This window comes from Panthera onca, chromosome A1 (genome assembly GCF_046562875.1).
Source record: "Panthera onca isolate mPanOnc1 chromosome A1, mPanOnc1 haplotype 2, whole genome shotgun sequence".
Lineage (NCBI taxonomy): Eukaryota > Metazoa > Chordata > Mammalia > Carnivora > Felidae > Panthera > Panthera onca.
This window is the reverse complement of record NC_138339.1, coordinates 71279307-71303498: the sequence shown is the minus strand read 5'-3', so window position 1 is coordinate 71303498 and position 24192 is coordinate 71279307. Positions and strand designations below refer to the sequence as shown.

The 24192-nt window shown below is 37.3% G+C and overlaps 1 protein-coding gene across 3 annotated transcripts in view; it reads right to left on the bottom strand.

The window, feature by feature from the left end:
- Nucleotides 1-24192, bottom strand: part of FBXL17 (F-box and leucine rich repeat protein 17) — a 497950-nt gene that overhangs the window by 20395 nt on the left and 453363 nt on the right. For all 3 annotated transcript variants that reach the window (XM_060635240.3, XM_060635241.3, XM_060635238.3), the window contains one exon: nucleotides 1507-1649. In XM_060635240.3, the coding sequence (XP_060491223.3) occupies nucleotides 1507-1649 (143 nt within the window). The remainder of the gene's footprint in view (nucleotides 1-1506; nucleotides 1650-24192) is intronic.

Below are 24192 nucleotides of genomic sequence, written 5' to 3'. Positions count from 1 at the left end.
TTGTTTAGCGTTTCTAGAATACTCCGCCTACTGTAGATTCTTTAACTTGTTTTAAAAGAAGTCTTTAAAAAAAAAAGATTTTATTTTTTAAGTAATCTCTACACCCAACATGGGTCTCGAACTCACAACTCTTGTGAGATCAAGAGTCACATGCTCCACTGACTGAGCCAGCCAGATGCCCCTCAGAGGAGTCATTTTAAAGTGAAAGGGTTAGTAGCAGCATTAGGTTAGTTAGTAGTGAAATCTGAGGGAGACTTGCAACCCCTGGGTCTAAGTGCTGTTGCTTAGTAACAAAGTCAGCCAGCTTTTTAGGTTGGGCTGAGAATATATAGTAAAATCTCTCTAAACATAACTAACTGGCAAAGGCCTAGTATAAGCTGGGATTTTAAAGCATTTAAAGCATTTGGAGAAAAGAACTAGGTCAATTAACAAAAATGACAAAAGCACACAAAGGATTTGGGCCATTCTTCTATTGGCCCCCAAATTTGGTACATTTAGAAAATGCATGTCCTTTGAGAGACATATATATTTAGTTTCACTCTCTTTTGCTAGATCTGTCCCTAGTCACCAGTTGCAAAAGTAGCACACATGTGTAAATTATTATAAGATGCTAGCACTTCTGAGCAAGTGTCTGAGGTGGATCTGTTCCCAGGGGGCAGACCCCGTGCCTGGAGACGGCACCCAGGTGTGCCACGGGCACTGGGCCCAGACCCTGGAGACCTGCGGTAAAATCTTGGATGACTGGCCTCAGGCCAGGGTCTGGTCTTACTAAGTCTCCATTTTCTCCTGTTCATAGCACAAATAACCACTTCTTAGACTTACAGGGGAAACATGGAAGCATCTCGGTAGTACTTGGTGATCAATACAGATTTTTATCATTTTCCTTCGTAGTCTTCAAGGGCCCCATATTAAACGTGGCACAATTTCCCAAACTCACACTCACATCTCTGGCCAGCGCCACTCACCTTCAGTGGGACCTCTGGGACCATTTCTCATCATGTACTAAAAGTGACATCTTAAGTGCAGAAAGGCACAAATTCCCACATAATATTCCCTCACTGGCCCTTTCTTGCCCCCAGATTGCCACAATACATACATGTTGAGCACTGAAACCACACACTTCAAATTGTGAAAAACCAGTTTGGCACTGTTCTTTCCACCTAACTGTTGCAGGAAACTTGGAATCCAGAAAAGAATTTTACCGTTAGACCCTGCACATTGCTGTGTGATGTGCAAACACTTTTAATTTTGGTCCGTGGACTTAGGGATAGGAGGCCAAATATAATTTGTGCGTATGATTGCTTTTCCTTTCTGCATAAGCACAAAATTCATTTTTAAATAGAAAAATGCAAAAATAACTTCAGATTAGTTTAGAAAACCAGGCATCTTGCAACGCAAGATGTAACAGTACATGTATGTGCACGTACACATACATACATATAGGGGGAGAGAGAGAGAGAATATCATAGAAAGCTATTAACTACAAACTTGATAGGTAACTCTTACTTTATCACATCTCATCAGTCCCAAATATCTTAGAGATTTGCTGCTCTGCGCAATCAGGGTGGCTCCTTGATCTGTAATTTCTTTACACCATCCAACATCCACAGTCTCTATTGTCATGCTGTACCGGCCAATGGCTATCAGTGCTGCAGAGAGGGACAGAAAGAGAGAAAGCAAGCATAAATGTTAGCAGTGTATGGGATCTCTATCTTATTATGACTATTTCTCTCATTTCCTCAGTAAATTTGTTCCTGAAATGTTGTGTGTAAATGAATGTTTTGTAAACGAAATTAAATTTGAAATGCTTTAGGAAAGCTTGCTCTATGACAAACCCTTTCACAAAGTGAATAATCATTCCATAATTCCCCTTTCATTGGAACACAGCTTCTTATCAGTTTTACTCATTACAAGGTTACCTGTACTTTCAAACATTCATATCTGCAGAAGGAATAAATTAAAATGAATTATATATATAATGTTACAGAAAATGCTGAGTAGAAACTAAACTTTACCCAAGATAACTTTAATAAATTTTTTAAAAGAAAAATCCATGTAAGCACCATTTTGAGGTGTATTATACCGCATATAAATTTCTTTACCGATTGGCATAATTTTTTCCAGCTGTTCATGATCTGTAAAATGTAAGACTATATAATATTTTTCACATCAGTCCTTCTTGGGACTGTTAGGAATTAAGAATACATTATACATACAGTTGAACTTAATTGGTGCCATGCTACAGTGGGGTAAAGGGAATGCATTTGTTATGCTGAATTTCCTCACCATTATCAGAAGTCTTCCTTCTATTAACATATAAAATGAAGCCCGTCATCTGAAAACTATCAGTATCTCTAGTCTTCTTGACTGTTTAGCATTGGACCACTACTAAAGGGCAGATGCTTATCCCATAATCTACGATGTGCACCACTTATCACTGCTCCATTACCCAGCACCCTGTCAGAGCGACCAATCAGTGAAGGTGGCTCTTTGCTACGGACTTCTCACTTGATAGACACGCACACCTCTACATTTGTGGAGCAGAAAAACAGATTTCAATACCTCCAGCCAGAATAAGTTCATGGTGCATTGGTTTGTAAAAGAAAACCCTGAAAACAATGCCACACATTTTAAAAAGGACAGAGAAATTGTTTGCTAATTATTTCCTCATTCTAAGATAGGATGAGTTGATTTCTGTGACATTAAAGGCGGATGATATTTTCCAATTGACTAGATTGATAAGAGCAGAGTGAATTACTCATGTAAATAAATGTTAACTCTTACAGCTCACAGAGAAGAACTTGGCAAAATCTCTTTGCCAATTACCTCAGTAATATTTTTTTTACTAGAAAATTCATGCCTATGATTCAAGTATCAAAGTACTCCTAAGTAGCCTGATATTTAAGGTTTACAAAAACACCCATCATCTCAGTGTATTCCAGTGAAAATGCGATGAAGGACACAAATTTTTTTTTTCCTAGAAATTCCTCATGCCACGAATTTGTTCATGCTTTCACCTTTGCCCACCTACTTCGACATTTATTTGTTATTTTTTTTAAATTTACTTAGAGAGAGACAGCACAAGCAGAGGTGGAAAAGAGAGAGTGGGAGAGAGAGAATTCCACCCAGGCTCCACACTGTCAACTCAGAGCTTGACACAGGGCTTGAACTCACAAACCATGAGATCATGACCTGAGCCGAAATCAAGTCAGATGCTTAACCGACTGAGCCACCCAGGCGCCCCACTAGTTTGACATTTAGTTTTCAAGGAAGTGGAGCAGGGTAGAGGGGGTTTTGCCAAAGGTTTGCCAAGTGGTCTGAATGATATTTTGTGCGTAGAAGTAATATCCCAGGTTAATCCCATCGGTGTCCCTGCCCTAAGAAAGCCATGATCTCTGGCACGATCATAATTTCACTAGTTATGCTATCCTAAGGATCTCCTATGATGACTGAAGTAGAATATACATAAAAGAAATTTCTTTCAATCTCAAACTATAATTTCAGAAGATGACAAATCACAAGTTGCAGAAGGCCCCAGGTTGGTAGACTGTGTACTTTTATTTACGTTTGAGGCTAGAACATGAAAGCCCTGCCCCGGACAGAAAAACATAAAAATAATGATCTGAGGAGTTTTTTAGAAGCTGCTTTATAAGCAAATGAAGAGTCAATAGCTTTTGATTCTAATTGCTAAGAACACTGGTGTTTATTATTTCCCTTTTTTTCCTTTCTTGTCCAAATTAAAATAAGCAGTAAACAAGACAACTGAAGATAAATCAGGGCATTCTATGTTTGTTTTGACATAGCTCTATACCGTAAAGTAAGAACTGAACTTTATTATTCCTTAACTTGTTCATTTATTCAGCAAACACCTCCTGAGTACTCACTCTAGAGCATTTTGTCTAATGTCTATTGACTATCCATGGGCTAGGCACTGGGCTAGGAATTTTAGGCATATTATTTCATTAAATCCTCTCAGAAACCCTATGAAGTTTTATTATTTTTTCCATTTTAAAGATCAGAAAACTGAGTCACAGAAAGACTGAATGGCCTTCCCTGTCACAAGACACTAAGTGAGGGATAATAGGCTGAGAATTAGGCTCTCAGTCCCGGCTGCACATGAGATCTACTAAGTCAGAACCATGGGGACAGTCACCAGGCAGTTCTAACATGCTGCACCACCGGCGTGTGGAAGTGGAACCGTGGGTGTGACATGAGGGGCCTGTGCTAGGTGCTGGGGACAGAAAGATTCAGAGCTCAGAGGCCAGCTGAGTGGGATGGAAATGAGGAACACCCAAGTAAATAGTGACAATACAATGCTCATCCCCCCTCTCTTCCCATTCCTATCTCATTCTCGCTTCTCAGATCTCAAGTCAAAGGTCAGCTTCTCAAAATGGATCACTCTATCATTTGCCACTACTGGAAACGCTATTATTAATTTGTTTGGTTATTCACTTTGTTGTAGCCCATCTCTCCCATAAGTATGACAGCTCCTATTCACTGCTGTATGCCCAGCCCCTAGCCTGTGCCTGGTGCGGAGGTAGTTCTTAAAAGTGTTAGTGGAATGCACCAATGACTGGAATATGGTTTGGGTCTACTACAGAAGCATGCCAAGGGGGCACCGGAGCCCCTCACTCTTCAAGGGAGAAGAGAAATCATAGGAGCTCTCATGGAAGTGCTGAGCTAGGTCTTGAGGGATGAGTAAGGATTCTCTAGGAGAACAAAGGAGCTTGGACAAGTATGTTGGGCTAAGGAAACAGCATATGTAAGCATAGAGAGATGTGAAAGGGTAGGGCAGCTGTAGGCCATTCTGTGCAGCTGAAATAAAAACAAGGCCAAGAAGTGGCAGGATTTATTTCAGAAATATTTATTCAATGATTAATGACACTGGAGTAGGTATAAGAGACACAGAGTAGCAAAAACAAGCAGAGTCCTTGATGTCCTTTAACTTACATTCTAGTAGGAGAGACAGGTGTGAAGCAAATAAACACACCACCATATATAAATCTAAATTGTAACAAATGTTCTGAAGGAAACTGACTGATTACTTTAGGAATAACACTTGCGGGGGAGGGGGGGCAGGGGGTGGGCACTAGGGAGAGTCTTCCTGATGAAGTTACTTTTAATCTGTCCAATAGCCCTGCAAAAACAATACTCATTTTATGGTAGAAAACTGAAGTTAAATACTTCAGCCAGGCCCCACCCCTACTAAGTGGCAAAACCAAGGTGCACACCGAGATAGTTTGGCTCCAAGGCCAGTGTTGGTTCTACCATAGCGGCACAGGGGTGGTTGAGGAGCCTGCATGTGTACAGAATGTATTTTTCCCCTTTACCACCATTCAGGACTTAACCATTACAGCTTGCAGGGAGCCAAGTAAAACACGGTGACCATAAAACACGGTCCACCAGAATCTGTAAATTCCAGAATATATAGAACAATTTACATCTTTGTGACTATATCCTACCTTTGAATATTTTTTCATTGTTCTTCACAAGCTAACCATGACACTTGTAGTGTGGTACAGTCTCAAGTTCATTTCCAGGCTCACTACTTAGCAGATGTCTGACCTCAGGATATTTCACTTTTCTGAGTCTCAGCTTCCTCACTTGGACAATGGAGATGTTGACTATATGTCCTGCTTACTTCACAGGGTTGGTCTGAGGTTCAAATGACATAGTACATGTAAGGGGCTCGGCACTACATAAATGTCATGATTTATGTGATATTTTCCCAAAGCATTCTACAGTGGTGCAGTTGATATAAAATGAAAAGACTTTAAAGAGTTTTGAAAAATAAAATGCTCCGGGAAAATGAGAGCATTATGTAAGTATTTAGTCATTATGTCACTGCTAGAGCTCCTGAACTGCCTACTCTCTATTGGTGATCATGAACTTGTAGATTGCACCTGGGATGATAGGGCTGCAAATGTAATGTGTGATTACTACCTTCACTAGGGGCTGTTGACACATTACAATGATATTTATTGAGCCTTGAAAAGAAATAAATTATGCAAGACTAATTCCTAATCTCAATGCAGTTTGAATATACGTTTTTATGTGCTAAGTACAACTAACAAAAATAGTTACATTCTAAAAAAATTATACAAGTTAAAAGCTATAATCCAGTAACTTATATCATTATCAAGAAAATACATTAACCCCCTAAAAGGCATTTCCATAGACAGAGAAAGTGAAAACCATGAGCACATACATATTAAATTTTGACTAAGAAATTCCATTTCCAGGGGTGCCTGGGTGGCTCAGTGGGTCAAGCATCTGCCTTCGGCTCAGGTCATAATCTCGCGGTTTGTGATTTTGAGCCCTGTGTCAGGCTCTGTGCTGACAGCTCAGAGCCTGGAGCCTGCTTCAGATTCTGTGTCTCCCTCTCTCTCTGCCCTCCCTCTGGTTGTGCTCCGTCTCTCACTCTCTCAAAAATAAACATTAAAAAATTAAAAAAAAGAAATTCCATTTCCAGGAATATACCCTGGAAATACACTTTTTGAAAAAGATACTTTTAATAATACTAGGAACTTTTAAATCATTCAGTGAAAAAAGTAAAGGTGCAAGAATTTATATGGTGTGCTATCACCATATAAAAGAGAATACAATTAAAAAAAACCACTTACAAATCTGCTCCTTTGTGAAAAAGGAATATGGGAGAGAGAAACCAGGAAATACAGAGACTGTTTAAGTATACGGGGTTGGTGGGAAAGGGGAGGAAGGAAGGGGCATGGAATGTGGAGGTGGGGATGTGAGGAGGGAGGGACACTTCCTGGAGTATCTCTTTGGATATAGCTTCGACTGTGAATCATAGTAATGTTTTACATACCTCCCAAAATAAAAAAAAAAAAAAAATTAAAACTAACAAGGATGTAGGGGAATGGGAAGTAGAATACAAACAGTAACAAATGAAGCTAATTGTATTACAAATGAAGAGCGTGACCCAGACAAATAAAATAACCACACAGAAGAGGATGGGAATTAAGAATTCAGTCACTTTGGAAAACATTATTTTGGCAGGATATTGTAAGGTGAAATCCAAAAAGAACTGTCAGCAAACATTGTATTCCAGTTAGTAATTCTATTTCTCACAGGGCTATGAGGTAGCAATTCAGTAACTACTTTATGTGTAATCTAGGATTGTAAATGATGAGAGCCAGTCTTTTTACTGTCAGAGAAAGAAGTTATAAATAAGAAAAGGGGAGAGGCTTATAATAAACCCTGTGGTATTGATTTGGAATCAGAGGTACTAGAATGAACTGTTGGTTCATAACAGATACACAGATATAGAAATAACTAATAAATATGATGTATGTGCATGCATGGGTTAGTATACATGCATATATTCCTTATCTTTTCAGCTGAGAGAGACTAGGAGCAATGACACTCTAGTAGCAGTGATGTACAGGCACCCAGATCTTGATTTATAAATATCATTCTCTAATAAAAAGAATTAAGTCTTCTTATAGAAATGGTTGATTCCTGCACTGGGGCAGGGAAATACAAGATAAGTCTGAAACACCTTGTGATATCAGAAAAAACAGGTGCTTAAAAGAGTGAGGGCATATCAAAAGGACACATGATCCATTCAGAAGAAGCTGCCAATGGCCACAGCTGGAACAATGTGAATCTCAAAACAAACGAGTGTATTGGACTATCCTTGAGAAAACCAAATAAGCATCCACAAATCCATATTCATAGAGGTAGAAAGATAGAAGATGGATATACAGTCAAGGAAGGACAACTCTTCCTTACAGAAAACTTCCAATGAATCAATTTGGAAAGAATGGGGGAAATACAAAAACATCATCAGGCAAAGACCGCGGTAATAACTGTTGCAGGCCAAGTCCACAAATGGATGCTAAAATCAGTGGGTGAAAGTTTTGGGAGAAACAGAATAATAGCATAGTGCCAAAGATATTTATCAACTGCAAAGGGAAGTCAGTATAATTACTAACATCACAGTGGAGACACCCAGCAGCTATCACCTTAACCAAATGACCAAGGTTAACATCACCAGTAATAACACATACAGACATCACATGTACCACCTGATCACTTCTTCAGTATTCTTGCCAAAATAATCTCAATCCAAACATCACACAAACCTAAGATGAAAAACATTCTACAGGTCTAGAGGGTAAGGGTAATGAAATATAAGAAAAGAATGAGGAAGCATCAGGATAGGAGACTAAGGAGACAGGAAAAGCAGATATACTGTGAGATCCTGGATTGGATCCTGGAATAGACAAGAAAATTAGGGGGAAAACTGGTGAAATTCAAATAAGATCTATAACTTAGTTATCTTATTGCTTCAATGTTAATTTCCTGGTTTGATAATTATACTATGGTTATAGGAGTTGATCACTCTAGAGGTAGCTAGGTGAAGAATATTATGTGAACTGTCTACTGGTTTTGCAACTTATCTGAATTCTAAAAGTATTTTGGGGTGTCTGGCTGGCTCAGTCAGTAGAGCATGCAACTCTTGATCTTGGGGATGTGAGTTTGAGCCCCACACTGGGTTTAGAGACTACTCAAAAATAAAATCTTAGAAACAGTATTTGAAAATAAAGATTTTAAAAGTGTAGATAAGCTAATCAGACAACAAGTGAATGAACTAAGGAGAGAACTAAAATTTTCTAAGTGAAAGCAGGTATTACTTTCACAGTGAACAATCTGATATATAAATGTTACAACTAAAAATACATTTTTTTCTTCATAGGAGGAAGATTAGTCATACGAGTGCATTAACAAGTAACCTGCATGTGCCATTTTGTCCTTTCCAGTTCTATCTTCTGCTATGGATCTATGTACCTGCAATACAATCAGAAGAAATGCCCTGGTGCTTGAAAGAACTAGGGTTAAAATCTAACAGTGGGATTAACATCTTTCATGTAATACTTGGAAAAAAGGATTTGCAAAGAAATTTCTTGGCATGAATACAAAGAGATAAATATGAAAAGCACTCTTCTTTGTAGATGCCACAGAAGCCCCCAAAACAAAGAAATGACACTTTCAGAGACATTTGTTGTTGTGTGATGGTCTCTGGGAAGGCTCCCTCCACCCTGCAGGGACTATAGCAGTGGTTCCTACCCCTGGCAGTTCAGGAGAATCACAGGTGCCTAGAAAAAGTACAGATGCCTGAGTCCCACCCCTGGAGATTCTGACTCAGGAGAAGCCATAAAAACTCCTGTGATCCCGATGTGCAGCCAGGGCTGAGAACCACTTGAACAGAATAACCTGTAACTCGGGCAAAGTCAGTCAACTAAAAACAAAAGAACTAATTTTCAGAGATATAAGTAGCTTTGTGTTCTGATATTTTAATACAACTTTGTCTCTCAAACAGTAGTGACTTCTTGTACACAATCCAATACTTTTTAACTTCTCTATTTCTAATTTATATCCTTTCCTTCCATTTTGATATATTACTATTATATTCCTCCTATCATTTTTTTTAATGTTTATTTTTATTTTTGAGAGACAGAAAGAGCACGAGTGGGCAGGGGCAGAGAGAAGGAGACACAGAATCAGAAGCAGGCTCCAGGCTCTGTGCTGTTAGCACAGAGCTCGATGCGGGGCTCAGACCCACAACTGCGAGATCATGATCTGAGGCGAAGTCGGAAGCTCAATCAACTGAGCCATCCAGGTGCCCCATATTCCTCCTATTATTATGTAGTAAACCTGACAGTGACCATATGCTATTTTTCCAGGTTGTCCTTTTTAGTAAATATTTTCCTTTAGTTCATTGCACTTATTTATATTTCTAATACAGCACTTATCAGAGTTTGTTTCATATTAGAATTATTTATCAAACACCTGTCTTCCTACTAGATTGTAAAGTCTTTGAAGCAGCAAATGTAGAAAATGCTTTTCTAGGACCTCTAAGTCTCTGAAAATCAAGGGTCACTCATTTTTTACAGCTTCAGTGAATTTTTTGGAAGTATAACATGCATGCAGAATATTGCACAAATCCTAAGGGTACAATTTGATGAATTTTGACAAAGTTAACCCAGCTGTGTAACACTCTCTAGATTGAGAGACAGGGCATGACCATCACCCCTGAAGCTCACTCGTCCCCAACTCCAGTCACTGTTATTCTGCCACTAAGAATAGCTACTATCCTGACTTCTAACCACACAGATTAGTATTCTTGTGTTTGAACTTCATATATATAGAGTCAAACACCCAGTACTCTTATTTCTGGTTTTTCAGCAGTCTGTTATGTTAATGAGATCCAACCACATTGTTAAGGGTATGAATAGTTTGCTCATTCTCATTTCCAAAGTGGTGATAACATTTACATTCTTACCAGTAATGTGTGAAGATTCCAGTGTCTCTATATCCTTGCCAGTACTTAGTGGTATCTGTCTTTCTGATCATAGCCATTCTGGTGGGTGTGAGGTGCTACCTTATTGTGGGTTATAATTTTCATTTCCCTAAGGACTAATGATGTTGTGCATCTTTTCATGGTGTCATACACTGCTTTAAAATCCCAGCATAATATTATGTGCCTTTATCCTTACAAGCACTAAGTATCTATTAAATTAAATTGATGAAGAAGGAGAGGCACGTAAGTTTTCTATTATTAGACTACCTAGCAAAGAATAGCAAAATATCTGTTTCTAGACAACAGATCATTTTCCACATAATTTGAGGGAATGTACCAGTAAAATAAACTAGTCTAGCCTCTGGAGACATGAAAAAATCTTCAAGTTTCTTAAAATAAGAGAGTAAATTCAAAAAATTTACAGTTATAGAAAACTTTCCAAATGCTCATTTATTTGTGGAATTTCAAAGACCGTGGAGTATGCCTTATTTAGGAACTCTAAATCTCTTACAATCAAGTGAAAAATAAATATAATACAAAAATTGTGGTGGATAACATTGGAGTGAAAATGTTGAATTATGGTAGAATTTTCAAGACACTTTATGTAAGGGCATTCATTTTACAGAACTCTTCTTACTGAGTTCAGAACAGCAACATGCAAGTCTTATCTGACAAAGGGAAGAAGCTGGCTGTGGCCCCTGACCTTTCGGGGAAAAGACTCTCCTGCCCTATACATCCTGAAATGGAAATACAACATTATTTATAGGCTGCACCTGCTTTCCTTCCTAGGAGATTAGCAAGTTGGTGGAAAGTAAGAGTTCACATGAAGAATTTTTTAAAGAATTTTTTAAGTTCATCAGAAGCAAGGATAAGTATTTTTTATTCTTTATGCTTTCCAAATTATTTTTATTTTAATAGCAGAAAGACACAAATCACATTGGGTAGGTAGAAACTATTTTTGAGTATGTGACTTCTGAAAACGTAATAAACAAAAGGCATATTTAGAACTAACCTTCATTTAACAGGAATCTGATCCACTGCTCTGGTTTTCAGTGGTGCTGTTTTTGGTGGAAACCAACCCTCTGAGAGGAATGTTAGGTTCCCTTGATAATCCCCTTATTAAATTTTGGAATCCAAGATGAGGAAGAAAAAAAAAAAAGCCTACTCTTAACATTAGCTGAGAACCTTAAAGTCCCTGGTTCAATGATTCTTTTTTATTCTAGCTAGCCTGCATAAATACATATATTACTTATCAAAGAATTATGCATATTTTTAAAAATTCTGACATTATATTAGATTTCCTCACTTTATGAGAAGTGAATTCTGGGCTTCAATATGTTGGTTCATGGATATGGAAAAGTATATTAGTGTTTCGGACACAGATCTGCCTTGTCCACCTTTCTGAGCTGGAGTTTCCAGACTGCCATAAAGATGGAGCATCAGTATCAAGCAGGCATCAGATACAAATATTTATCTGACCCCACGTGGAGCAGAGCAGGATGCCACGGCAGCAACTACCGCTTGAGAGATACCAAGGTTGGTGACAACATTTGTGTTACCAGACTGCCCAACAGGCATTGTAAAAATATCTTGACATTGAAGGGAAGGAAACCGAAGGAAGAGAGAAGAACACATGAGGATGTCAGCAGAGTGAATATATCATCTCTTCCTTCTTTAAACAAATACTAATCAAGTGCCTCCTAAGCACCAGGGAATGTTTCAGGAACTGAGAATAAAGAGAGCAAATCCCTGCCCTTGTGAGGCTTGTATTCTGAATACAAATAAATAATTAGAATACTTAGGTTTTCAGGTGGTGATTAGGCTTCTGAGAAAAATTCAGCAGGGCCTAGAGGTGGGAGAGCTACAATTTTAATTAGGGCAACCATGGAAGGCCTCACAGAGAAAATGACATCTGAGCAAAGATCTGAAGAGGTGAGGGAACAAGCCATACAGATATCTAAGGGAAAGGCATTATGTGCAGAGAACACCTAATGCCAAGGCCATGAGGCAGGAAGGTTGCTGGTTTGTTTTAGAGTGAGCAAAAGAGCAAGGTGGTGAGTAGTGGAGAGGAGATTGGGGAGAGTTAATGGAAAAGGGGGTGGTCAAAATCATCTCATAGATCATTTTAACGACATTGGCTTTCCTCTAAATGAAATCAGAAACCACTGGAGAATTTGGGGAAGAGGAGTGATATGATCTAATTTAAACTTTCAAAGGACTTCTCTGCCTTCTGGGTTGAAGACAGGCTGTAAGAGGCAAGAGCAGAAGCAAGGAGACCAGTAAGGAGGCCACTGCAATGATCTAGACAAGAAGTGATAGTGGCTTCGCCAAGGGCTATGTAGGAGGAGTTGAACTAGACTACAGTAGAGAGACCCAACAGTATTTGCTGATGGACTGGCTGTGGAGTAAGAGAAGGAGAAGAGTCAGGGTGTTAAGAGAAAAGAAATCTTTTCTTTTCGGCACTTAGATTTAAAAGACATTTCCTGCATGGAATTTTACATAGCTGTTCCTTGGGTCCTTTCGTGTCTAAGTGTTCTTGCACTAGTAGGAATATATCAGTTTCTTCTCTTGGATATAAACTCTGAGAGGGGCAAAGACCACCTTTATTCATCTTTATATCATTATCTAGCATAGGGCCTTTATTTGTTAGTGTTCAATATATGTTCATTTAAATATGTACATCTTAGATATCACAATTAAAAGCACTTAGGGAAAAACAACTTAGAAAGGGGTCTTGTTTGCATTCTCTAGAGTTCCTATTCATTCTTTATTCTAAAAGTATTTACTGAGTAGCTACAGTATATTAATCACTATGATGTTTGTAGGTACCTTTGAGGAGATTATAGGTAATAAACATTTCCCCCTATATGTCTCTGCATTTAAAAATTTTCAAGAGTGTGGGCTGCCTAGGTGGCTCAGTTGGTTAAGCATCTGACTCTTGGTTGCAGTTCAGGTTATGATCTCATAGTTCATGAGTTCGAGCCCCACACCGGACTCTGTGCTGACAGCACAGAGCCTGTTTGGGATTCATTCTCTCTCTCTCTCTCTCTCTCTCTCTCTCTCTCTGTCCCTCCCCTGCTCTCTCTTGGGTATGCTCTCTCTCTCTTAAACAAACAAACAAACAAACTTAATTTTTTTTCTAACACTAGGCATGTTTTACTTTACCAAAAAATCGGTAAGAGGAACTAGATAGATTTCTGAGTTTTACCAGAGTAAAGGGAAGAACTTAACATTTCTTTTTTTTTTTTTAATGTTTCATTTTACTTTTGAGACAGAGAGAGAGTGAGCAGGAGAGGTGAAGAGAGAGATGAAGACACAGAACTTGAAGCAGGCTCCAAGCTCCAAGCTCCAAGCTGTCAGCAGGGCTCAAACCCACAAACTGTGAGATCATAACTTGAGCCAAAGTCAGATGCTTAACCGATTGAGCCACCCAGGTGCCCCAGAACTTAACATTTCTGAAAGTGGGGTTTCTCTCTAATCTTGCTTGTCAAGGCAAACAAACACATTGACTGGTACCAAAATTCAATACCTAAAAATCATGAAATCCTGTGAAAAAAGCATAAAGCTATTTGCAAACTAAAATTAAATACAAAAAGGTGAGTTCACTTACTCCTCCTTAACTATAACCAGAGCAGTTATTACTCAGGGGCTGTTGTCCAGACCATGGATTAGCTTAGATACTGGCAAAAACTTGCTTATGGATCTTTCTGCCATAAGAAGGGAAAAGGAAATAAAAACATGGAATTCAAAGCATTTCAATTTGAGTTTTTCAAGTTTATGGGGTGCCTGGGTGGTTCAGTTGGTTAAGTGCCCAACTCAGGATTTTGGCTCAGGGAATGATCTCATGATTCCGTAGATAGAGCCCCATATTGGGCTCTGTGCTGTGAGGAGCCTGCTTAGGATTCTCTCTCCCTCCCTCCCTCTCTGCCCATCCCCTGGTCATGCACACGTGAGAGGTCACTCTCTCTTTTAAAATAAATAAACAAACATCAAAAAAAGGTTTAGTGGAGAACTAGATTAAAATTCAGGGAACACTAAACTTTCTATGTTCTTTTTGTCTTCCAGGGGGAAGAAGAAATCCCAGTTCTCACACTAGTGCAAATGCTCACACAGGCAGGGAGACACAGACACAGACGTATATACATATATTATTCTTAGGCCCTAATTCACAGGTAGACTTATCTTAAAGCTACTGAAGGGCCTTCTGAAGGTCTAACATTTACATGGACCTTCACAAGGGCCTGGTTCACAGAAATGTACTCATAGGGTAATGTATTTTTGTAAAATTCTGTAAAAGCAAGATGCTTTTGTATTCTTTTCTTTAAGAGAGATCTCAAATTGTTTAAACCTCAGGTCCTGAAAAATCCTGAATTTGTCCCTGATCCAACACAGAATATTCTGATTCAGTGGCTTTGGGGGTGGATATCAGGAAGCTGTATCTTTTTCTTTCCTATTTTTTAATGTCACCAAGTGATTTTGATGCATAGCCAGGTTTGGAAATCACTGACGAAGGACTTACAGACTGATCAGTTTAATGAGTCCCTGACATCTAGGTAGTATTTCTACCTGGAGCTTTGCCACCATTGATTGGGACATAAACCATATAACACTATGTAGTTTGGAAAAAGCTGGCAATTGGCAACATTCACTTCCACATTGCAGTGATGAATCACATAACCCTCTGTGCCGAGTAATTAACTATCCATTTGTATGTACTGGCTGTAGCGATATAGTTCTTTTCAAAGAGGAAGGAAGGGAATTTGGACATAACATTAACAGTTGTTAATACCAAGCAAATAGAGTAAATTGGATTTATTAAAAAGAGTATGTGTGTGGATTTTTTCCCTAGGAGTTGATATAATTTGTCTAGCTTTCTAATTATAGCTGGGACAGAAAATGGCTGAACCCCAAGACCTCTCACGGTATCTAATAAACTTTTACTTACAGGGAGAATATTTCTTGGGTTGGAGAATGACAAATAATTTACTAAGCTTTTCCTGAAAGATAGCTAAAGGTGTTTCACCTATATCTAGCTGATGAATTAGCTTTAGCTAATAATCAGTGTCATGAGACAGGGAAGAAGCAGCCTGTAATTACTTTGAAAGGAATGAAGGAACAGATCTGATAAAGAAACTAAATCAGCTAATTCCTCTAGGGGTATACCGAGTGGAGAGAAGCTCACCTCCCTGCCAGTTTAAAGTGAGGCAAAGACAGGGGGCATGGGTAGTTTTCACATGCCCGGCTTCCATTCCCACTTCCTGGTAACAAACCCTTAATTTTCCTTTCCAAAGGTGCACCATGGGGACTGTAATCAAAGGTTCCCTCCCCTTCTCCAACATGCAGGTGGGCATGTGTCCCAAATCCGACTATAAGCATACTCACTTCCTAGTATGTGATTTCTGCCCAGAATGACTTAAGAAGTAAAACAGCTGGAGACACCCATCCTGGGGGAGGTTACTGAAAGAGACTCTCATTAGTCCCAGCTACCTAGAGAGAGATCCCATGTTCTTATTTTTCCCACAGCCTGATTCTGGGAGTTACCCCATCTTCTTCCAATAATTTCTTTGCTTTTGTTCTGGGTTTTGTTTTCACTTAAAGTAGTCTCTGTTGGTTTCTATAACTTGCAACCGAAGAATCTTAACTCATACAGAAAACTATGTGCATGACAACTCAGTTTTTTTCTACAATAACAAAAACCCCATACAGATTCTCAACAATGCCCTGCTGAAAGAGTCACACCAGCAGAAAATAGAAATATGGCTCTGTAAATAAACATTGGTTTTGTTGGTAGATGTTACTAACATATCTGTACTCACTCTTGGGAGAATTAAAATAACTCTATTTAGTTCCACGATATCTTTTTAAATTTTTCAAATAATAACTCTATTGTTTGCACAAAAATGGTTCAAGTTATTGTAAAAGTTAAATCAATGAAGGAAAGTACAATAACACTCTAAAATTATCCCAAATCCCACTATCCAGAAATACCATCACTAATACTTGGTAACCATTCTTCCAGCACCTTCTTCCACATATAGACAGAGCAAAAGAAAGAGAAAAATAATTTCAGAAATCTTGGAAATAATTATGCATGCTTTAAAAAAGTATTTAATTTGTTTTTACTTGAATTTAACCAAAGTAAAGAAATTGAATTGAAAAAGAATCATAGAACTTTGGTAAAATATTTCTTTACCAAGATAATTCTTAAAAGAGTCTACATAAATTCAGAACAAAATGTATGAAAACATGAAGAATTTGGAGTCATTTAAAAGATTCTATACTTTACCTCAGACAAAAATCTATCAACTCCCTTCTAGAAAAAAAAAATAAGAAAACTGGTAGGCATTTCTACCTCTTCCTTCTTCCTTTCATATTCATCACCTCTATTACTATTTTTACATTGTCAGGTTTCAGTGTTCCCACCTGCTTTAGTAACCACAGGTCTCTTTTGTTTTGCTCTGGTTCTGTATTAGGTGGATTAAATACCACGAGTTCCTTCATGATTTTTCTTTTTTCATTCCTGAGGTCTTTTTTTGATTAATCTTTTGGGTGACTAGATACTATCTATAAGTAGTTTTTTTTGTTTTTTTGTTTTTGGAAAGATTCATCATATATTCCCTAAGTTCTGAATGCTTGAAAGACTGTTTGGCTTATGTTTAAGGAACAACATGGCTAAGCCTTAAATTTGGGAGCATACTTATTTTTTACCTTCAGAGCTTTATATACAGGTGTTTCAGTGTTGTTGTGGAGAAACTAAGTCCAATCTGATTTCTTCCCCTTTATACGTGTCTTGTTTTAATGTCTGAAAGCTATATGATTCCTCCTTTATTTCTTAGGATCAATGTATTTATCAGGGAGTGTCTTTATTATTCTGCAGTGATTTATTTTCCTAGAACATGGAGGACACTCTTGATTGTTGTAGATTTAGAACTCTTTAGATGCAGGATCCACGTGTTTCACTCTTGTTCTGTTGGCTTCACTTGTTCCTCCCCCCCTCCCTTGTAAATGATGCACTCAAATAAAATGCTAGGTACAGATGCTGTAAATGGTCTTATGTTTGTTCCTTTCAAATTCTTCTTTGATTACCTGTGGCTGGCTATCTGTGTGCAATATGGGGAGGTGAGTAATAAGTTGGAACTAAGAATCTTTGGGTCCAGTATCCTCACCACATGCCTGTTATTTCCTTTATCCTGACATACCTGTTCTTCTCTCAGATTTCTATGTTTAAGATGTTACGTGTTACTAATAACAAAACCGTTTGAACCATTTTTGTGTTGAATTTTAGCACCTTCTGCTTCTCTCCCTCTTTCACCCATTTTGCTTCTGGAAGTCTCTTCTGTTCCAAAGCAAGTGGCAGAAGATGGTGATGGCTCATCAACATGGTTTCTCCTTTGGTGACCTCTTACTCAACACTTTTGGGATGTAAAATTGGGACTCTACATGGGCATAGAGATTCATGGCTTGAATCAATGAATTGTCGCTATCCCTTTCTAAATGGGATATACCTATTACATGTTAATCACAGGTATCCCCCCAAATTTTTTAAAGAATTGTGAGGTTTGAATCAATAATGTTGACAAAAGAGAATTCTTAAACTGTAGACTAATTTGTCTAATATTTATTTTATGATTACTACACACAAAATAACAAGCGAGATAAAAAGATCAGTAAAACAGAGTCCTTGTCCTTGCTTTCAGTGCGATAGGGAGAATAAATTACATAGAAGGCATTTATGTTATTATGATTCTGTACATACTGTTCACTACTGAGCCTAGTGGTATACGATGGTTAAACTTCATTTCTCAATTTTCATGTGGAGTTTATATTTGCCTCATATTTTATTTGTTCACTTTTTGTCTATTGTATTTTTTAATGTTATTTATTTATTTATTTTGAGAGAGTGAGAGAGAAAGCATGAGCAGGGGAGGGACAGAGAGAGAGAAGGAGAGAGAGAATCCCAAATAGGCTCCACACTCATCATGGAGCCCAATGCAGGGCTCTGTCTCAGGATTGTGAGATCAGGACCTGAGCCAAAATCAAGAGTCAGACACTTAACCAACAGCCATCCAAGTGCTCCTCATCTTTTGTATTTTTTAAATGTTCCTACAAATAGTTCAAATCCCCATCCATATTTTTCCAAAAGCTCAAAAAAATAAATCAACTGAATAGTTCCATTACCCAACTACACCATCCTGTCTCCATGCCCTCTCTTCTGACATCCTTCAAACTCCTGCTTGTAAGATTTCCTCTTTCAGCTCTCCTATGGGTCCAATGTCTTCTCCTTACCATGCTTATTCATTTTTGTGATGAAACACATTTTTTAAAGGATTAGTGGGAGACAAAATTTGAGTCCTTAAATGCCTAAAATCACCTTTATTTTACTCTCACAATTAATTGTTGGGCATTGTATAGAAGTCTAGATTGAAAACCATTTCTCCTTAGTTGTGAAGGCACTGCTTCATTGTTTTCTAGCTTCCCATATTGCTTTTTTCTCCAGCTTTATTGAGATATAACTGACATAGAACATTGTGTAAGCTTAATGCATACAATGTGTTGATTTGATATACTTAAAATAGTGCAAAATGGTTACCATCCATATAGCTTTTAAGAGATTTGGTGTCACTCTTACTTTTTATCGGAAACATCGATCCGATACCTTCTTAGGTAACTTAGGAAACTTTTAGAATCCCCTTTTCATCCTTGGCAATCTAAATTTTCAAGATGATTTGCCTTCATGTAAATCTATTTTTATACATGGTGCTGGATATTTGGTGGGCCCATTCAATCTGGAAACTCAGGTCCTTTCTTTCATAGCAGCCTCTTCTTTGTCAAGGAAGGAAGTGCTCTTCTTATTTCTGAGAATAGTACTTACAGTTTTTGAAGTCTTCTTCTGCTATCTGCATTGCCTCTGTTTTCTCTTAGCCTAATTTCTCTGTTTGTTTTAATATCTCTCTTCTATGTCGGATGCTTTTCTCAACAGTCTGGCCATCTAAGGATTTTTGACCATATCACTTAGGGTTTCTAGAGTACCTAATGCCTCTGAAGGCTAAGCCTTGCCAGGGTTCTGCAGGCCAACAAGCTCACCTGTTATGGAGTCCCTCTCTAAAAACATTTGGGTTGTGAATTCCCCTGCTTTTGTTAAGATGGTTAGCACTCCTTCTTATTTCTGATTTCTAATAATATGTTGACATCTCTCATCCTTTCTTATCTCCTTTCCTATTTTCTTTGTCTAAAAAAATCCTTTTAACATTGTTTTAGCAAGATTTTACAACAAAGAAAAGAATGCACGTGGTCTGTTGGCTATTTTAATTGGTGAGAAAAATCATGGGAAAGGTATGGTCTTTCCTAATTGTTCCCCGTTTTAGGCATTCATTAGAAGTTGCTTCCTCTGAGCTTGAATGAAATATATCATTAAAGGAAAGGTCAGTCTCTTTACATGTGTATGTGTTACATACCCAGTCTATTAAAGGCACAGTAAAAGCAGGACAACTCAGCATCAAAGGTGAGCAGTATATCCTGGAAAATGTAAGTAAACCTTCTAATTAAACAATAATATCTTTTTAGTTATTCCTGGCCCCTGACCTATTATTTTCTCTGTATTTAATATTACTCTGCTTTAAATTTAGATTAATCCATATGGTTAATAGATTGTTTAAAAAACATCTATTGGGATGCACTTTAACTATTTTATCAAGTGGAATACTGTATTTACCACTGAGTTAAACAACATCTGAAATTAAATCCCAGATGCTGGAAAATTCTCCATATATTCTCAAGGAATAGTTTCTGTAATTTGGCTGTTTCCTTCCTAATATATTTGAAACACTTTTTCTGGCTTCACCAACACCTTAATAGATGAAATGTTTTTATTTTAAGATATTTGAAAACAAGTAAGTAAACACCTGGTATTTTATGCAAAAGAATATTTTCAGTAAAGAAACCATTTTTGCTAACATAAGTGTATTAGCATGACTTGCTCAGTGCATCTTTTTAGAGATAGAATTCCACTTGGTTAATTGTAGCAAATCTTAATGAAATAGTATTGTGCTTCCATTCACTTCATTGCATCATCTATCCACAATATATGCCAATATATGCAATAGTCATTAAATTCAGCCAACTTTTTTTCAGGTCCAAAGAGAAAGATGTCTTCAAAAAAGTAGCCTATGAGTGACATTTCCCTCAAATCGGTAATATCATAAATATTTATATATACAGTTATAAACAAACTATTATTAGTTTAAGAAATGCAATTTATCCTCAGTGATAATAGCTTTAAAAGTTAAAAAGCAGAATTTACACATTTTAGTTCTCTGGAATTTTATGCTTTCAACAAAAATAAAATGTTCTAACTAAAGAATATCAGGTAAGGGGCGCCTGGGTGGCTCAGTCGGTTAAGCATCCGACTTCGGCTCAGGTCATGATCTCACGGTTCATGGGTTCGAGCCCCGCGTCGGGCTCTGTGCTGACAGCTCAGAGCCTGGAGCCTGTTTCAGATTCTGTGTCTCCTTCTCTCTGTGACCCTCCCCCGTTCATGCTCTGTCTCTCTCTGTCTCAAAAATAAATAAACATTAAAAAAAAATTTAAAAAAAAAAGAATATCAGGTAAGATAATTCTCTATTTGCTAATCATTGCATTTCTTTTTTTTTTTTAGATATGTATACAGAATGTAGTAACCACTAGGCGACTAAAAATTATTTGTGTGCACTAAATAAATTACTTTAAGAACTGTTCAGATGCCAGGAAATGAAAGATTTTAAATAAAATTACATCCCCCAAAGCTTCTATTTAAGTTAAACGCTTCACATTTATTGAAGCTTCTTACAAAATCTACTGAATTTCAGGTAATGATTTCTTTTTAAGATGAACCCTATAAAAGGAGAAAGTAGCACTCATAGAGGGGAACCAACAAAGTGGAATGTAGTTAGTTTCTAGAACATATTTATTAGATGCTAAATAGAGAAAGCCTCTCCCAAGACAGCATTACATCTCAGGGGATTAGAAGATTTGTAAAGCTACTATCCTCTCCTAATGAAGGGCTTATCTACTACAAAATATTTTCAGTCATAACATTCAGAGTATATTATCATATCCATGAACATAAGCTGTATTTCAGACTGTAATCAGGCATGGTACTGTATGTTTTAATAAGATTCATATAATATCTGTAACTGTTCTTTAGCATATTATGAATTTTATTAACCCAGATAAAGTACTCTCTCATTAATATGGAATTGTGGGAAAGAGGGTTCCATATAAAATAAAGAGGTAGCAGACACTTACTACTTTACAACAAATTAATTGATGTGAAGTTGCCATATTTATGGGTCAAAAATTATTAAATACGGCAATTCTATATGGTTCAACATTTATATACCAAATGATTCTTATTTTAACTATTTTGGAGAAAAATAGTTCTGGAAAATTTTACAGATTTCTTTATCTTTTAAAATAGCATTTATTGTATCTAGTCAAACTTTTTCTTGGTTATCATGACTTTACTCTACTATAATAAGCCAGGCACAGAATTATAGAAGGGTTCTTTAGTAAGCCCACATGCCTAAAGGGTGACGTAGGTAAATTAAATGAACAAAGTTGCTTTATTACATTATTTGACACACTCTGTTTGCATATTACACACAGAAATATTCTTTTCCTCCTTAAAAAAAAATGTAGCTGTTCCCTTTCTTTCTACACCACTCAGCCCACAAAGCCTGTTTCCTCCCATTCCTCCCTTTGATGGAGACTCAGATGTCACAAATATTTTGCTCAGTTTCTTTTAAAACAGACTGTTAAAAATACGTATATACAAAGATAAGTGGCAGCCAGCACAAAGCCTCAGTGCTGGGGAGACAGTGGGGCTGAGTGGGGATTGTGAAGATCAAAATGGCCTCCCTAAATGGTGGAGGGTTGGCAAACTGGATAGATACTCCATACACTGCAGTCAATTGGAACTGCCAAGAGCTAATGCCTTTTAGGAATGTAAATCAGTGCTGCTGGATCTTCAATCTTTAAGAGAGGCTTGAAATCAATTTTTTAGAATGTGAATCTTTTACTTAAGTATTAGCAACTGAAAAAACAAAACAAAAAAACCCAAAAAACACTGTGCAGATCAACCTAATGGGAGCTAAACAAAACATATCTGTGAGATGAATATGGCCTAGTAAGCACAACTGTGGAATCTCTGCTCTAGTTGGTCTCATACTATGCTGGGTGGTTTTAGGTCTTTCTACGTATTTCTCTCTTCCCTGTTGTCATAGCTATTTTTCAGTGCCTCCTTAGATTGTTGGACAGCTTGAGAAATCAGATAATCTCACGTGTCACAACAGTATATAAAGTTGGAATGAATGGGCTCTACAGGAGTAAAGGACAAGAGGTTGCTTTGAAAATAACTTAATTTTAATTTAATTTATTGATTTCAACGTGACATCACAGTATGGGTTTTAAAGAAATATTTACTATTGATGCAGTACTAATGCAATTAGGAATGTAAGAGAGACTGGCAAGCAGAATAGTGCCATGCACTCTAACCCTATCACAGCATCCCCCATTTAGGGTAGGAGTTGCAGTCAAAATCGTTAACACTGTGAGATTTCAAACAGCTAGGTTAGGATTATCTTTCAGCACCCAAGCAAAAAGCATGGTAACTCACAGTCTATTTTCTTCCTTCCATAAAGTAGAAAGCTATCTGAAGATGATGCTCTCTTAAAAACCATCTAAAAATATCTTCTCATACTTTCTTCTCATCTGCCTTTATTTATTTTTTAAAAGTTCTTATTATGGAAATTTAAAAACAAAAGTAAGAGATTTTATGCATGTACTTTGTGGTATCTATTTTAATTGCACAAAGTGTTTTTTTTTTTTTATCATAACTTGCAGGCTTCTGGTTTGTGTTCTAGTTGAAGTTAGTTGGTAATTGATCTCCAGACAATTGAAATTTTACTGTAGTTTAATAAAAATCATCATTCATGGCATTGCCTGAACAAAAAGTGAAGAGAACAGAAATCTGTGTTTTATCTCAGTAATTTATGAGGCTGAAGAACTTTCCTTCAACCTATTTCATCAACCTTTATATATAAAAATGCAAACCATTAAGTAGTTTTGATTTTGTCTTTGTAACTGTAACTTGATTTATAATCGAAGTTTAAAGAAAAAGATTTAGGCAACAAACTTCTGGAAAATATTTCCCATTTCACAGACCTTTTAGTGAGACATTCCCCCTAACACTTCAGATTTTCAACTTAAGCAGTTTTAGTTTTCCTTGATATTTCAAAGAACTTAAATTTAGAAAGAAACTATCATTGCATATAGTTAATTGAGGTACATTTATAGTGGCAGCAGTAGCCAGTCACATAATAATTATTGAAAAAATTATTTACTGAGCACCTTCAAGGTAGATTAAACACAGTATTTCAGCCTCACTATACGGTTGCACAGTATTAGTTTGAACCCCATGAAATTGCTATTTTGGTAGACCAAATACCAGCAATTGCAAATGATTCAACCTAATAAGTAATATTAGCATGAGTCTTATATCACAGCAAAGAAAACTAAGCAGATGCTGGTAGAATGAGCTATCCAAAGCCATGCAGCTCGTTAACAACAAAGCTAGGATTCACAACCAGGTCCAGCTGGTCCCAAAGTCTGTATTCTTATGTGGTGGGGGAACCTGATGACAGGTGTAGGCAAAACTAAGGGGAAAAGGGAGAAGACAGTACCTCAACTGTAAGAGTTTTTACCATTTGCTTAAGCGGAAAATAATAATATCAATATTAACCAGGAAAAATAGAAACCATCATACCACAAAGTGCAAAATGATTGGACATTTGCTTTCGCACCATGACTTGAGCTTTACTGTTGCAACTTCA